Here is a 16,182-nt window from a genome sequence, read left to right on the forward strand (position 1 = left end):
GTTATAGACCATTAATATACTAATATGTTCAGAAAGAAATAAAATAATATTATTATAATATAATTCAAATTAAAAAAAATACTACATTTGTTTAAAATATTTATTTTTATTATTGCTTCTTAAACACTTAATATAATGCAAAAAACTAAGTGGAGTTTTACATCTACAAAAAAAAAATTAAAACTTTATATGTATATTATAAAATTTTTAACTTAATATTTTCAAAAAAAAAGCAAAGTTCATTTAAAAAAAAAATATAATATATTCATAAATATTCAAAATATATAATTTTATTAATTAAAGTAATGCACTGATAAAATAATTTTTTTTATTAAACTTTTTCATAATATAAAAATGAAAAAAAATGTTTTTTAAATATTTAGAAATATTGAGCTTATATAGAATACATAGAAGGTATATAATATATATTTAATACATTTCTTTACATGTTGCAAAAATAATTATTAATTTTATTAATATTTTGTTTTAAAAGAAAATTTTATTATGCCTAAAAATATTATTCATGTAAATAAAAAAATTGTTTTAATAATACATAAAAAAAAACATTATATATTACTTGAATTATAGCGCATAATTTAGTATATTCTGAAGCACATGTAGTACTTTATACGCTATAATATAATTAAATAGGTCTAATTAATTTTATACAAAATAATCTGTGAAAAAATGTATAGCTTAGTGGAAAATAAAGACTAATTTTTTATTTTTCTTAAAAAATTTTTCATAACAACTTTTCTTGATTATTTTTAACTTATATTAATACATTTAAATGAAATGCTTCTAAATTCTTAACTTAATTTTTTTTTTTTGACTGAATATATATACTTAAAAGAACTGTAATAAAAAAAAATAATTATTATTATATAATATACGTTAATACGTACATAATTTAGTTTTAGTAATGTGTTTGCTTAATTCTTTCTTTAACATACATATATATCGCATTCATTATGAATTTATTTTATGGTATATATTAAACTAATATTTACAAAATTAAATTAAATCAACAACTACATAACTGCCCTAATAATATGATAAATATAGGTATCATTTAATTTATTTCTGACATATTTTATTACTCAGAATTAATAACCTTCTACATATATTATTACTAAAAATTGAAATTATACAAATATATCTTAAAATTTCTTATCCGTATTATGATACACAAAATAAAACTGTCTTTAGAAATATACATATATAATAAAGAAAAGAATATAATTACGTAAAGTATTATAACTTTTAATACTAACAAAAAAATATATATATATATTAAAGTAAAGTTATTAAAATAACAATTTTAGCACTTAATGTAACATTAAAAAAAATACCACAAAATCATTACTCAAATCGAATAACGTACAATATAACATAATATTGTCAAGAAGAAAGAAATTTTAATATATAAAATATTAAATATTAAACAATAATACACAGAAAATTCTTTTATATATAGATACTTTTTATTAGAGTGTTATAGAGTTTAGAATAAATTATTTATAGCTTATTCATAAGCATATATATAACTCTTAAAATTATTTGTAAATTATAATACGTCTTAAACTAAAATAGCTGAAATAAAGGTTATGTTTTACTAAATATATCTTCACAACAAGAAATATGCATATACGAATATTTTTATTCTTCACTCTTATTTACGCTAAGTAACTGGCAATAATTATAAAAATATTATATATTAAATATATTATTTTAATAATATAATAATAATTTAATAATAATTTTCCTAATAAAAATACTCCTATAAAAAATATTTAAAAAAAAAAAAAAAGTTTTAGTTCTATAATATATATATTTATTATTTTACAGCTATTTATATATTTTTTTTGTTTTATAATTATAGTAATATAGTTTTATTATACAACTTTATATTTATATTAATTTTTTTTATAGTTATTCATATTATTCACTTTTTGATTAAATCATTATTCTTGATATATTTTTCATTTTTTATTGCTTATACATTGTTAATATACTAATGTTATATTATATATTTGCTATGATCATGTATATTTTAAACATTAATAATATTGTATTATATTCAAAAATAATAAAACTATTGTTATTTTACGCACTCAAATATAGAGAAATAGTTTCATTATTCTGTATAAGAGATTCTACTCTATTATGTAAGCTAACATATATTTTATTCTTGAAAATCTTATAATTAGGTTTTTATTATTTAAACATTAAATTTATAAATACATCACTTAAATATATAGTATATATATTATTAATGTATATTTATATTTTAACCATACATTATATATTTTTAGTAGACAATATAAATACATATATGTATGATACAAAGGTATATTTACAACACAACATCCTTAAAAGTTTTGATTTGATGTGAGTTATCTTAATTTTTAACAGATCATCTTTATATTTCATATAAACAAAATATCTTGATAAATTTTAGCAAATTATGTGCATTAGTTAATTATCTAACATGATAATAAGAATAAACTTTTTTATCAATAAAAATATCCCAATTTTATTCGTCTACGATGACCAATAAAATATTTTTGAGTTCACTGTTTTATTTCTACATAAAACGTTTCTATAATATGAATATATACAGAATATATTCTATATATAAAATTTATTAATAAAAATATACATAATAAAAATTAACATAAACTTAATATTTTTGATATCCAAACATTTTTTATGATCGTTTACAGCAAATGAAGCACTTAATTTTTCATATATGTATAAAATTTTTTTTTATATACTCTAATTTATCTTTATAAAATACTTCTAAAATTAAACTTTATATTTTATATTGTATAATTTACAATATATTTAATTACTTTTTTGTATATTTTATATTTTACTCTTGGTATATTATATATTATCTCTTTTATAGTATGGACTTTTCTTATGATATAATAATAATTAACACCTTACTAACCTATTCAATAAATTCGTCATATAATTCATTTTACTGCTTTAAATAAAGACTTTTATAAAACTATTATATATAAGAAAATATTTATCTTTAATAAACACATTAACTGAAAATCTCTTATTTCTTCTTAATTGTATAATGGGATATTGGTAAATTAGTAGGCAACAAGCATCAAAATTTTTAATTTAACGTCCTCCAATTATTTTCCTATGTAAAATTTTATACATATTTCAATTAATCATCTTCTTTATAGAGATAATTTATCAACCAAGTATGTTCTGCAGTGCATCCAAATAATATAAAGTACTATTTCCATTACTATTTTTAAATATTCTAAATTATGTTTGTTATATATTTTTTTTTGTTTTTTTAATAGAAATATCTACGTAAAAACAATTTTTATAAAATTAATATTCGTAGTAATAACTCATTTAATGTAAATTTTGTCTTTAGTAAATTAATTTCAAGCAGGGTGATAGGCTACATTTACTTCTCTTCTCCTTAAATTTGATAAAACATGTGTAGATATGTATTCTGTTAATTCCTGTTTATAACTATCATCTAGACTACGTCTAATTAATTTTTTCCTTATTAATTTTGTATTTATCCAGGGTACAATTGGAGTAAACTATTTTAAAAAAGATGCGTACAAGAAGTTTATATTAGAATTATTAAATAAATATTTATTATTTTTTTCTTTGTTAAAGATAAATATATATTAGCAAATTAGAATACTTATATTTATATTCTTTATTTCTATTTACCTTATATAGAATAAAGCTAATAAATAAAATTCCTGCAAGTGGAAAAGCAACCAACATTAAAATTTGAGATATATTATAAGTAGATTGACCAATAGTAGGTGTCGTTTCACTAGGAAAATGATCATCTAATTTTTTCAAACCACTAGATGCTGAATGATATTCTTTTATTTTATACTTTAAAGTAGGTAGCTTTTTGTTAAAACATTCAGGAACATGTTTCTTAAGTACTGTACAATAATCCTTAGAACTGGATGAATTACAGATTTCATACACTTCACTATATGTATTGGTAGCTTGATCAAGGTATACTTTAGATGCACTATCACACAAATTACTATGAAAATTAAGAGTTTCCTCAATAAAATCGTGATGTTTACAATATTCATACACAACCTTCATTTTATTAAACTCCTCCTTACTAATAAGTCCAAAAAAAAAATTACACTTGCACTTATCCCTTCCAGCAATTGTTTCTGAACAATTTTCAAATATTTTAATAATATCTGAAAATGAATTTTCATTTGATAATGTATTAAATAATTTATTACCCATCCAGTAGTACAAACTATGACATTTTTCATTACACTTATGGTCATTAGTAGAAAAAGATATTAAACATAAAGCATTTAGAACCTTATCTTCAACACTCTTAATATCTTTGTAACTATTTAATCGAGATTTTATTGGATTAATTTTATCTTCTTCATCGTAACAATAATAGACCCCTGATGATTCAAAACCTCTATAATCTCTTGAAGATAATAAATCTAAATGACTTTTCTTAGAATTAAAATAAAAAAAAAAAAAATTACAAATAATGGAAAAATATTATTACTCAGAATAATTTTATTAATGTATTTATTTAAAATAACAAATATTATTCAATGAATATTAAATATAATGTATTATTAAAAAGTATATAAACCTCTAGCATAGATGACATTTTTAAAGATGGGTTAATTCCTGGAATATTAGAAATAAAAGAAAAAACATTTTTTTTAAATAATTTTTTATATATATATCATATTAGAAATTAGTATTTTATTATGTTATATTAAATATTTAAAAAAGTATATAGTAATTATATTCTTATAATTTTTTTTCAATTTTTTTTTGAGATATAAACTACAATAATATAATTATTTTCATGTAAAAGTAACATTCATAAATATGATATAGCATGTATAAGATATATACAACAAAGGAATAAATAAGAATAATGATATTATAAGATATTCTAACTTACTTAAATGTTACACGACTTAATTACATATAGCAAGTAGGATAACGTTTATTTTAATATACATATTCAGAAATTATTTCATATATACATTTATATAATTTTTTTTATAAGAATTTTTGGCTATATATTAATGACGAAATAATTTTTTTACATATATTATTATAAGAAATTCTTCTCTGAAATATGTAATTATATATTTATAATTAACCTGACAAAATACTTTACTTTGTCTGTGTAATTACTTATAATTTCGTTGCAAATATTAAAATTAAGAAATTATTAATAATATATAAACTCATGCTATATTTGTCTTTAAATGTATTTAATGAAATATTTATATAATATGTAATATTAAATTTTGGAATGATTATGTGTAAAAAAATAATTTAAAAATATCAATTTTACATTTAATATATAGAACTATTTCCTTGATATATATATTTATCTTTTATATCTCTCTACTTTATACTTATAAATATTATGCTTTTATAATTTTCAAAGTTCTTAAAATACATTTTATGAAACTTTAATTAATAACATCAATATATATAGCAACAACTTATTAATTCCATTAAAAGTAAATGTTTAATACTTTTATAGAGATTAACTAAATCCTAAAAAAAAGAAACTTTAATAATTTTTAATTTAATAAAAATGATATACGCCTAAAATTAATTTATTTAAATTATTATTATAACTACATATTTATTGAGAATGTAGTGCACTATCTTATATAAAATTTTTATAAAATTAAGGATAAAAATATTTAAATAAAATATAATTAAAATAAATTTTGTATAATTGATATTTTTCAGAAATATATATAAAACTAATAATTTATTTGACTATATTATAATTATAGTGAACATTACTAACATATTACCTACTCTACTTATAAGGGGTTTGTCACCACCATTTTACAGTATTAATTTTATGGAGTTATTAAAATAAATTATCAAATAAAGCTTTATCTTATATATTAGTATAGGAAGAAAGGAAACCACTATTAACTACAATTATCACATGTACTATATTAAATATATTATTATTTATTTTTTTTTTATATATCCCTTTTTATTAATTTTAGTATTTATAATTCTATTTTATATGTATATTTTGCAGTACGTAAAGAAAATTTTAGTATTTCACATTAATATAATTTGTTATACTTAATGTTAATACTTGTTAATATAAAATATGAATTCCATTTTATTTTTATATACCTAAATGATTTCTCTCTTAATATATATGATTACATTTTATACATTACTTCTAACAGTATTATATAAGTTCTTTCATTACATTTTCCTATTACAATTTTTTTTAGGTCTTTCATAATTCTTAATCTATAATTATATATAACTGTACATTATGGTTACACATATAAATATTCGTAAAAATTGTAGCTCCTAAAATTTTTTTTTTCTTTTTAAAAATGAATGATTTTTTCCTAATTAAATTATGGAAATAATTATATGAATAATAATAAAAATAACTTAGTAGTATATATTGTACCTGTAAAAAATTTTGTTCACTGAAAATTCATTAAAAAGAGGTTTTATTTTGTTAAATGATCCTTTTTATTTTTTCTATTTTATTTTTATTATTATATTATACTTAAACTCCCATTATTATTTGAGGTTGTGCAATAGTAAATATAAGCTTACCTTTATAAATAAATTTTTTATTCTTATTTTATTTTTTTCACTATATATTATATAGTTATGTGCATCTTTTGTAATAGGAATGTAAATTTTTGTGGGCATAATAAGAATCAGGATAAATACCGAATTCTATTTATTGTCTCTAAAAAAATTACGGTTTCGTATATATATAATAAAACAGATAGAAAAAAATTTTCTAACATTTTACGCGGTACTAATATTGATCAAGTTGTTAAGTAAGCATCAGAATCTGAACCTCAAGAATTTCCGTCAAAGGAATCTTCAGGTACTCAAAGTAACACTGAAGAAATTCAAAACATTCTAACTGAACAAAATGTATTTTTAGAACGCCACTGCAACTTCAATCTAAGGGAATATTTCCACCAGATCTTAATGCACCGCAAGATCCAGATCCTCAAGGGTCACTATCACATCATTCCCCTGAATCTCCTAGTTGTCTCCTGATGTATCAGCCTCTGCCTCACGTTTTTCAAATTATAATGAGCCAATTAAAACTATATGTACCATTAATGCTACTTATTCTTCTATTTTTTAAATAACTGCAATATATAACATATACATTTAAAATACTATTACAGGTTCAAAAGACCATACAATTAATTCATATATTTCTCCTATTCTAATAAGCTTCCTATGTGTTATTGTATTTTCCCTTTTTACTAAAGTAAAATAGAACATAACAATTAGAAATATGGTAATGATTTGTTTACTGTTATAATTTATTTTATAAATATCTATTTTTTATATTATAGTACTCTTTAATAAAATTGTTCAAACAAAAAAAGAAAATAAGAAGAAGACAGGTGAAATTCCTGAGATTACTAGTACCTTCATTTTCTAGCAATAAAAGTAAACGTTTTACAGATAATCATATAGAAAACACTATATATGATGATGAAGAAATTATAAAAAAAATTAAAATAAATGAACTTACAAAAAATGTAAATTCGTCAAAGCGACAAAAAGACAGATCCAAAACCATAATAGAAGTACATATGTAAGTACTTGAAGAATGCAGAAATGAAGACTGGGAAAACAACAAAGAAGCATTATTAGAAATATGTATAGATGAGTTAGCAAAAGAGGATTATAGAACCAATCCTAATTTAACAGATGATGATCTAACAAAGAAAAATATTAAAAGTAGCAATGATATTAAAAAACAAAATATTCAATGGAATAAATGGATAGAAAGATATAGAAATCTTTCTGAAAAATTGAAAAAAGAAGAGTGGTATAATAATTTGAAAAATGAATGGAAAAAAGAACTAGCTTATATTCAAGGAATTGAAGAATTAAAAAAGAAATCTTCTTATGAAAATCGCAAAATTTTATTCTTAGAAATAGAAAAAGATCTATTGAAACAATGGATATCAGAAAACTGTAATATTATAGAACAATATTTGGAACAGGAATGGCTTAAGGTATTAACAGAGAAGTTTAAGAGTATATCAAAAGAATGTGTAAGTGAAGAAACCATAAATTATATATCATTAATAAATATAGAAGAATTGCTGCACAAAGAAAATTATAAAGAATTATATAAATATATAAAAAAAAAATTATTGACAAAGCTGTATATTCTTGTGCTTATGTCGATATTAGAAGAATGTACAAAAGAGGTGAATTTTGATAATAGGGAATCATACTTGGATAGCTCAATAAACGAGTGGAAGGCATAAGTATATTCAGGTAACAAACAAGAAATAACAGAAAATATAATTGAATATAATAACAATGATATAGAAAATAAAAGAAATAAGGAATTACATGCACATATAGGGAATGACAATTTCAGGAATGAGATAGAAGATTGGACAAGAGAAAATGACATATATGCAAATTCTATAGTTAATGATGGAACAATAAAAAAATCCCATGATATAGCAGAAAGACACACTTCATAAATTAATAAGTATACATCTAAAATATATTTAGATAATATTTAAAAAATAATTCCCCTAAAAAAAAAGTTATTTGAATTTTGTAATACCTCTAAAAAATAAAGAAGTAGAATGTAAAGTAATATGTAATAAAGTAGAAAAAAAGCGGGCGTGAAATTTGAAGTTTGAAACTCAGACACTTAAAATATATTATTATTATATATAATTTTTTTTCTTTCTGAAAAAATATTCATTATAACATTATATTAATTCTGTATTCAATAAAATTAGTAAGATTATATTATATATATTAAAAAAAAAATAAAAATTGATATTAGCGTTTTCCAAAATATTAAACTTAGAAAAAAATAATATTTTGAATAATAATAAAGAGCAAAATAAATAAATTTTAACACTATTTTTGAATTAATATAATATTATTACATAAATTTATATAATTATATTTTATTCGATTAAAAATTACTGTACAATATTTTTCACTTTTTAAAAGAAAATTATTCTGTAACCTACAAGTATTCGCATTATTTGAAAATTAATGTTTTAATTGATGTAATATATCTTTTCATTAAAGAAAAATGATGTTAAAATATATGAAAAGTTAATTATATGCCACATATTTTATCTTATAAAAAAGTAAAGCATATATTCTATAAAAAAATGTTAATCTCTATGCCCTAATAAATTTTCTCATATTAATAATACTCATTTATTATAAATTTATAATACTTTAACTGTTATATACATAATAATTTTTTTCTTGAGTTATTTATACATGCGCAAAATGAAAAAATCATATATAAAAATTCATTCTCTTAATAAAGAATTTAATTTGTTTTCTCAACAATATTGTGACTTTAATAAAAAACGTTCATACTTATTTATGTACCTTAATATTATTAGAGTATTTATTTTATTGTTTATATAAGTTTTATTAAAATAAATTTTAAATATCAATGAAATTATTAAAATGACAAAAATGTGATAATAATGAAATTATTCAGGATACATAATGTTTTATATTAACCTTATTATTCACTTTTAAAAAAGATATAAACCAATAATTAAAAATGATTCTTATGGTTTTATTGTTCTTCTTTTTTTATACATTATAATTTATAAATATTTTTATAATATCAAAGATATAAAATATAATTATAAAAAAGTATATAAGTTAAACAGTACTAAATTGATAAGTTTCAACACTTTTTTAAAATGAAGTACAAATGAAACAGAATAAAATTATTTCATAGAAAATTCAAAAAATATCGTATGTTTTTATTTTTTTCCTTTCAATTAAATATCTATTTTAATTATATTAATAAAAAAATTTGGACACTACCTTTTTGCGTTTTGAAGGGTGTTTATAAATTTTGGCTTTCAATAATTCTTCTTTTTCTCTTTTTAATTACAGAATAATACTTTTCCTTAATATATAGTTAATAAGATTATTTCTTCTTATTCTTTTTTATATTATTTTATAAATTATACGTATATGCACATATATATTTATAGCATACACAAATAGTAGATATATTATTTAAAACATATAATCCATTTTGATACATAATAATTTTCTACTTTATTCGTATACCATAAAAAATATGTAAATTATAAATTTTTATTTACTGATTTCTATTGAGTAAAAACTCTGATAACAACATTTCGTTTATTTTTTAAATGATATAATTAATGCAGTAATAATATTAAGAACAACAATAAAAAATAAACTATTCGGAATTAATTATAAGTATTATGATCAAGTCACACAATCCTAATTGGAATATAAATTCTAATTTGTAACATAATATCCTCATACTACCCAAAACATATATATTACAGTATATCAATAATATTTTGTTAAGAAAACAATTGTTTTTACTTATTAATAATATTAACATTATCCATATTTCAAAAAATATTTAATAAATTTAAATGAACTTAAATATTCTTATTTTATATTACAAATAATGAATATATAGTTCTTTTAAAGTATATTATTTTAATATATATAAGTCTCCTTTCAAAAAATACTTTTATGTTTTATAATGTAATATATATATATATATCACTTATATATTTCATTAATATTGTGTATAAATTACAAGAATACTAATACGTATGTTTTCTTATATTTCTTATATTTGATATGTGAACTTAATAAATTATTTAATTTAACTATAATCATATAAACATATTGCAAATACATTAAAAATATATTAAATATTTTAAAAAAATATTAACATACATGGACTTACGAACATAGTTATGATTTAATATAAAAGTCGAATAACAAAACCGTAATGTTTTGAAATATATAACGCGCCTTGATAAATATTATACTTTGTTAAGTTAAACGCTGATGTAAAAATTAAAAAAACAAATTTTAATATTATAAATAAAAAAATGATATAAGAGCAAAAGAATATCCACTACAAAATAACGTTAACTAATATTTATTTTAACAATTATAAAGCTTATTGTACTATTTAAAATTATACATAGCTTATGAATAAAAAGACAAATTATTACATATATGAAATAATAACAAAAACATATTTTTCTTTTATTTCATTTTTTAGTTTTTTTTTAAATATATTTAATTATATGTTAAATTTATTAATTCAATTAAGATATATCTTATAATCTATATATCATACTAAACGTATATAATCGTTAGATAATTTAGAACAATAAAATATATATATAAAAAAATAATAATAATTTAATATTATTTTCTAAATACATTGAATTAAATGTTATAATATATCAGAACTCATATGACATATAATATCATAAATAAAATATAAGTGACATATACATAATTGAAAAATATTATGATATTAACCTTCGCAAATGTTTTATTATATATTGAAATATAAACACATACCATTAACAACATTGCTAATAAGTTGTATGCTCTGTAGATTATTATGATAAATATTGATTGACATATTAATCTATATTTTTGTTATGCTACATGTACAAATGTATTCAATAATAAATTTTACTAAAGCAATTAAGATAAATATTATATTATTTTGCTTTTTATTTTTAATATATAATAATAATTATTCTATAGTATAAACATATTTACTTTTTCTGCATACATTTATATATCGAATATAAATATATATATTATCCCATTATGAAGGTTCTAAAGAGGAAAGTAAAACTTTAACTTCTGTATATAATACAATGAAGAAAATTAGCAGATTATTTTAAAATTATACGATATAGTGCATTTATGGAATATTATATTTATAATTAAAATAAATTTTTTGAGGATGTATATTTTTCATTTAACAAATAAATGCCTATTTTCATATATTATAATTCTTTTTAGCTAAATTTCTTCTTTTATTTAGTTAAATTTAAATTTTAGTAATATTCGTGAAGTTCAGTTTATTGACTAATATATATATTATTAAAGCCTATTACAAATATTAATTTAAATAATATGAAATGTATTAACTTAACAATAAAAAAAAAAATAATAAAATAAATGAGAAAATACTATATCTTATAAATAGTTAATATTTAACTATTTATTATATTTTAAAAGGCAAAAAAGGATTTCTGAAAAAATATTCAATTATAATAGGAAATTTATTTGAGAATATACTAAAATTAATTTATTTTTTTGTATAATATATCAGTACAATTATATAAGTCTCATATGAATAAAAAAATAGAAAAGCGAATTTCTCTCTATATTTTTTTTTATTTACAATAAAATAACCCTGTTTTTACAATTATTATTTTATTAATTAAAAGCGTTTATCTTATATTTTACTAACTATTTTACTTATTGTAATGTTAATAAAAAGTAAAGAGGAAATTTTTCCTAAGTAATTTTTGTTTTTAAAATCTATATATGAAAAAAAAGAAAATACTACATATTAACGTATTATATATATTTTTTCATTTATATAAATATTAAAATGATACTAATTTAATTTTTGTTCCTTAATTCACGTATACCTATGTACAATGACAAGTGACACTACAGAAGAAAACGTAATATTTATTTTTCTTTTTTAATTATTATATATATTATTTTATCCAAGGTTTTGTTGTTCTAGAAATGATAGATAAATCTATTTAATGAAAAATTTGTTTTGTGCATTTATATATTATTATTTTATATTTTTTATTTTTAGAATACCGTGACATTATATGTTAAATATAAAAGTGAATTTGAAAAAGCTATACAAGATACTCAGAATAAAGGGGGTAGAGAAAATCCTGGAAAGAAATGTGCTCAAATGGAAAATTATCCTAATTTTACTAAACCATGCCAAGAGGTTGGTAGATATTTAATTGAAATAAATGAAAAGTATAAATCCGATAGCTTCAAACGTTGTAAATACTTAAATTATAGGATAAATTCAGATAATAATTATAATAAGAAACCTGAATGGTTTCAGGGATATAGAGAATTTTTGTCCAAAACAGGAAATATATGCACAGACGAAATAATAATTATTCATCAAGATGTTTTAAATAAACTTAAACAATTATACAGTTATTATGATAATTTTAATAAATATGAAGGTCAAGAAAATGATTCTGATGGTACAATTTGCAAGAATATTGAAGAATGTTATAACTTTTATAATGATAATTACAAACAGTGTCAAAAAAAAAGGAATGACGCTTTTTGTGAGGAGTTAGTCAATTTCAAGAAAGCATATGATTATAAAATGTGTAAATTATCTCCATGCAATGATTTACCAAAAACATTATCACAAATAGAACAAACATCAACACAAACATTACCACCTACAAAAGAAGATTACGTATTTGTTCCAATTTTAACAACATCTATCGTATTACTAATGTCTTTCACTATATTTTTTTTATATAAGGTTAATAAGAATAATACTTAAAATTAATAATAATTTATCACATATAGAATAATTTATTTTCACAAAAATTATAAGCATATAAAAATTATATTTTTAAATAAATATACATATATTTTGATATAGTTCACTCCACTTAAATCTTGGATATATAATCGTTTACGAAAAAAAAAAATTATTGAACTTAACAAATTTCAAGAAGAATCGAGAGACTCCTTACAAAATCTTCATGAAGAAGTAAATAGAAATTATGAAGGAAGTTCTCATAATATATCCTATCAACCTCAAGGAAACACTTGATGTAAAATTAACCGTTTATATTATTTTCAATATTAAATAAAATACTTAGTGATATATATGTTACACTTATGTACAAATTCATTAAAAAGCAATATAAACATTAAATAAAGAAATTAATATATGTCTATAAAAATTATTCAAATAAAAAGATAAATACGATTCTATTTTTAAAATTAGTAGTAGAAAATTCCCTTTAAATGAGATTCCCCTTAGAATGAAATATAAATAATTTTAAAACTTAAGCATATAACACAATATGATAAAGCAAAAGTGGATATCCTTATATAACAATATGAGGTAGCGTTTATTTTCTTAGTATTACAGAACAAAAAACAAAATAAGTAACAACACCAATAATAATATTATATAAATAAAAAATGTAAAACCTTGGAATAAAAACATTAATCAAAATATAAAGTATATATCTACTTTTTCTTTATAACTCTATTCAAAATTTTTATTATTTGTCCACTTTCAATTTAATACAATTAAAAATGTTACACATTATGTAGCAGTTTTAACGTTTTTTTTCTTCCATTGATACATATTATATGTGATATTGTTGAAAGGGTATTTATGTTTGGCACTAAGGTAGATGAATTCTAATTTTAATTGAATTCAAATGGGAAAAATCCTAACCATTATTTTATAATTCAAAAATATGTTCTCCTCTAGCATTATTCTTATAGTTTTTTATCTGCGTTAATACCTTATTCTATACATAACATACATATGATTAAAAAAAATGATAATTAATTAAAATAGCGTAACTACATTATAGATTTTTTGATAAAGTAAATTTTAATAATAACAAATAGTATTTAAATGCCTATGTTTCGTTTTTATCTTCTCCATATAAAAAGAAAAATTCAACAAATATTCTCATAAATAAAACAGCAAGTAACATGTTTATGTTTATAGAATCTGAGAAATAGAAATGTAATTCTTATTTTATTGTGTTTCCAGATAGAATCCATTTCTTTATTATCTATACATTCAAATAAAAATAATAATTTAGAAAAGTAGAATTTCATTTGTCATTACATGAAATTTTTAGGCACCATGGTAATTTGTTAAATGTAAACTTCATGTACGCACTCACTTTTTTTATTGTACATAGTTACATATGTCTTTGGATTTTACTATAAATATGAATTTTAGTTATTAACAATATATAATATATTTTGCACTATACTTAATATTGCGTTCAAAATAATAAACAAAAAGATATGTAATATTGAAATTATAGAAAATTAATCAAACACTGAAATATTCATTTAGAAAGGATAAATGAAATAATTTAAATGATAATGATGTTCCAAATTTTATTTTTAATTATCATTTCTTTACAGTAAGCATAGATTTAGTAAAAACAAAGTTCGGAGAACATGATTCATACATCTAATTAAAATAAAAGAAAAATTTAGTCTGTTATAATTGTTAATTATTGTTTTTATTTAAATAGTAATTATTTATTAAAATATATATTTACATACATTGTCAACCATATACTGTGACACATAACAAAAATAAAATATAAAAGTAATAAAGTAATGTTATCTTACAACTTCATTTATTTAATATCGACTTAATATATTTTAACCAGAATTAATCTATAAAAGTTATTTACTTAGTTCTAAAAATTCGATATATACTTAATTTAATTTTTATAAAGAAATAATTTTAGTGCTGCAAAGGTTGCTTTCATTTATATATTAAAGATATAAGATTTAAATAAGAAAACATTAACAATTAGAAAAATGTTTTTATAATTCTAAATTTATTTCTTTTAACTTTTTTTTAAGTTTATATGTAAAAAAATATTTTATTTTTTTAAAACTATGAAGTATATTTTTTTCTTTTTAAATAATAATTGATTGTATATTTAATAATATGTATAAACTTATAAAATAAAATAAGAATATAAATGAAATTAAAATATAATCCATATGTTCTTAACTAAGAATCCTATATAATAGGATATTACTTAATTATGTGTTTATAATTTTACTTTTATTCGATGTAAGGAAAATTAAAATTCTAATAAAATAATTTTTACAGTTGATATAATTTATAACACATTTCACTTAAAATATATTATACATAATAAATATTAAGTTCTTTCTTAAGTTAAATAATATATATGCATCAATACATCGAAATATATTTACTATCATTCTTTTAATATAATCCAAGATATACTTACTGTTAATTTTAAAATAATACACTTTCTTAATTAACTGAACAAATAATAATTTTAGATTACAATTCACAATATAGAAAGAAAAACATTTCATGACAAACATCAATTTCTAGAGTTCTAAATAATTATCCGTATTGTACTATAATACATAAACTTTTGAGCATAAACGCATATTTTTTATAGAAATATATTTAAAAATATAAATAAATACTTTATGTAATAGTATTTATTAAGATACAAAATAATATCTATTCAAATTCAAAAG

At 18.7% G+C, this 16,182-nt stretch overlaps 3 protein-coding genes across 3 annotated transcripts; 2 read left to right on the forward strand and 1 right to left on the reverse strand.

The window, feature by feature from the left end:
* Window positions 1-3,416: 3,416 nt before the first annotated feature.
* On the reverse strand, window positions 3,417-4,660 carry MKS88_000297 (PIR protein; the record flags this gene model as incomplete). Its single annotated transcript, XM_067219209.1, has 3 exons — window positions 3,417-3,581; window positions 3,718-4,497; window positions 4,643-4,660. 3 exons carry the CDS (start codon window positions 4,658-4,660, stop codon window positions 3,417-3,419), a joined length of 963 nt encoding a protein of 320 aa, XP_067070436.1.
* A 2,024-nt stretch (window positions 4,661-6,684) lies between these two features.
* Window positions 6,685-8,327, forward strand: MKS88_000298 (STP1 protein; the record flags this gene model as incomplete). Its single annotated transcript, XM_067219210.1, has 3 exons — window positions 6,685-6,860; window positions 6,971-7,090; window positions 7,664-8,327. The coding sequence occupies 3 exons, from the start codon at window positions 6,685-6,687 to the stop codon at window positions 8,325-8,327; spliced, it is 960 nt and encodes a 319-aa protein (XP_067070437.1).
* A 4,212-nt stretch (window positions 8,328-12,539) lies between these two features.
* On the forward strand, window positions 12,540-13,714 carry MKS88_000299 (PIR protein; the record flags this gene model as incomplete). Its single annotated transcript, XM_067219211.1, has 3 exons — window positions 12,540-12,566; window positions 12,710-13,417; window positions 13,541-13,714. 3 exons carry the CDS (start codon window positions 12,540-12,542, stop codon window positions 13,712-13,714), a joined length of 909 nt encoding a protein of 302 aa, XP_067070438.1.
* Between the last annotated feature and the right edge of the window lie 2,468 nt (window positions 13,715-16,182).

Source organism: Plasmodium brasilianum (assembly GCF_023973825.1).
Source record: "Plasmodium brasilianum strain Bolivian I chromosome Unknown PB_00_16, whole genome shotgun sequence".
NCBI lineage: Eukaryota > Apicomplexa > Aconoidasida > Haemosporida > Plasmodiidae > Plasmodium > Plasmodium brasilianum.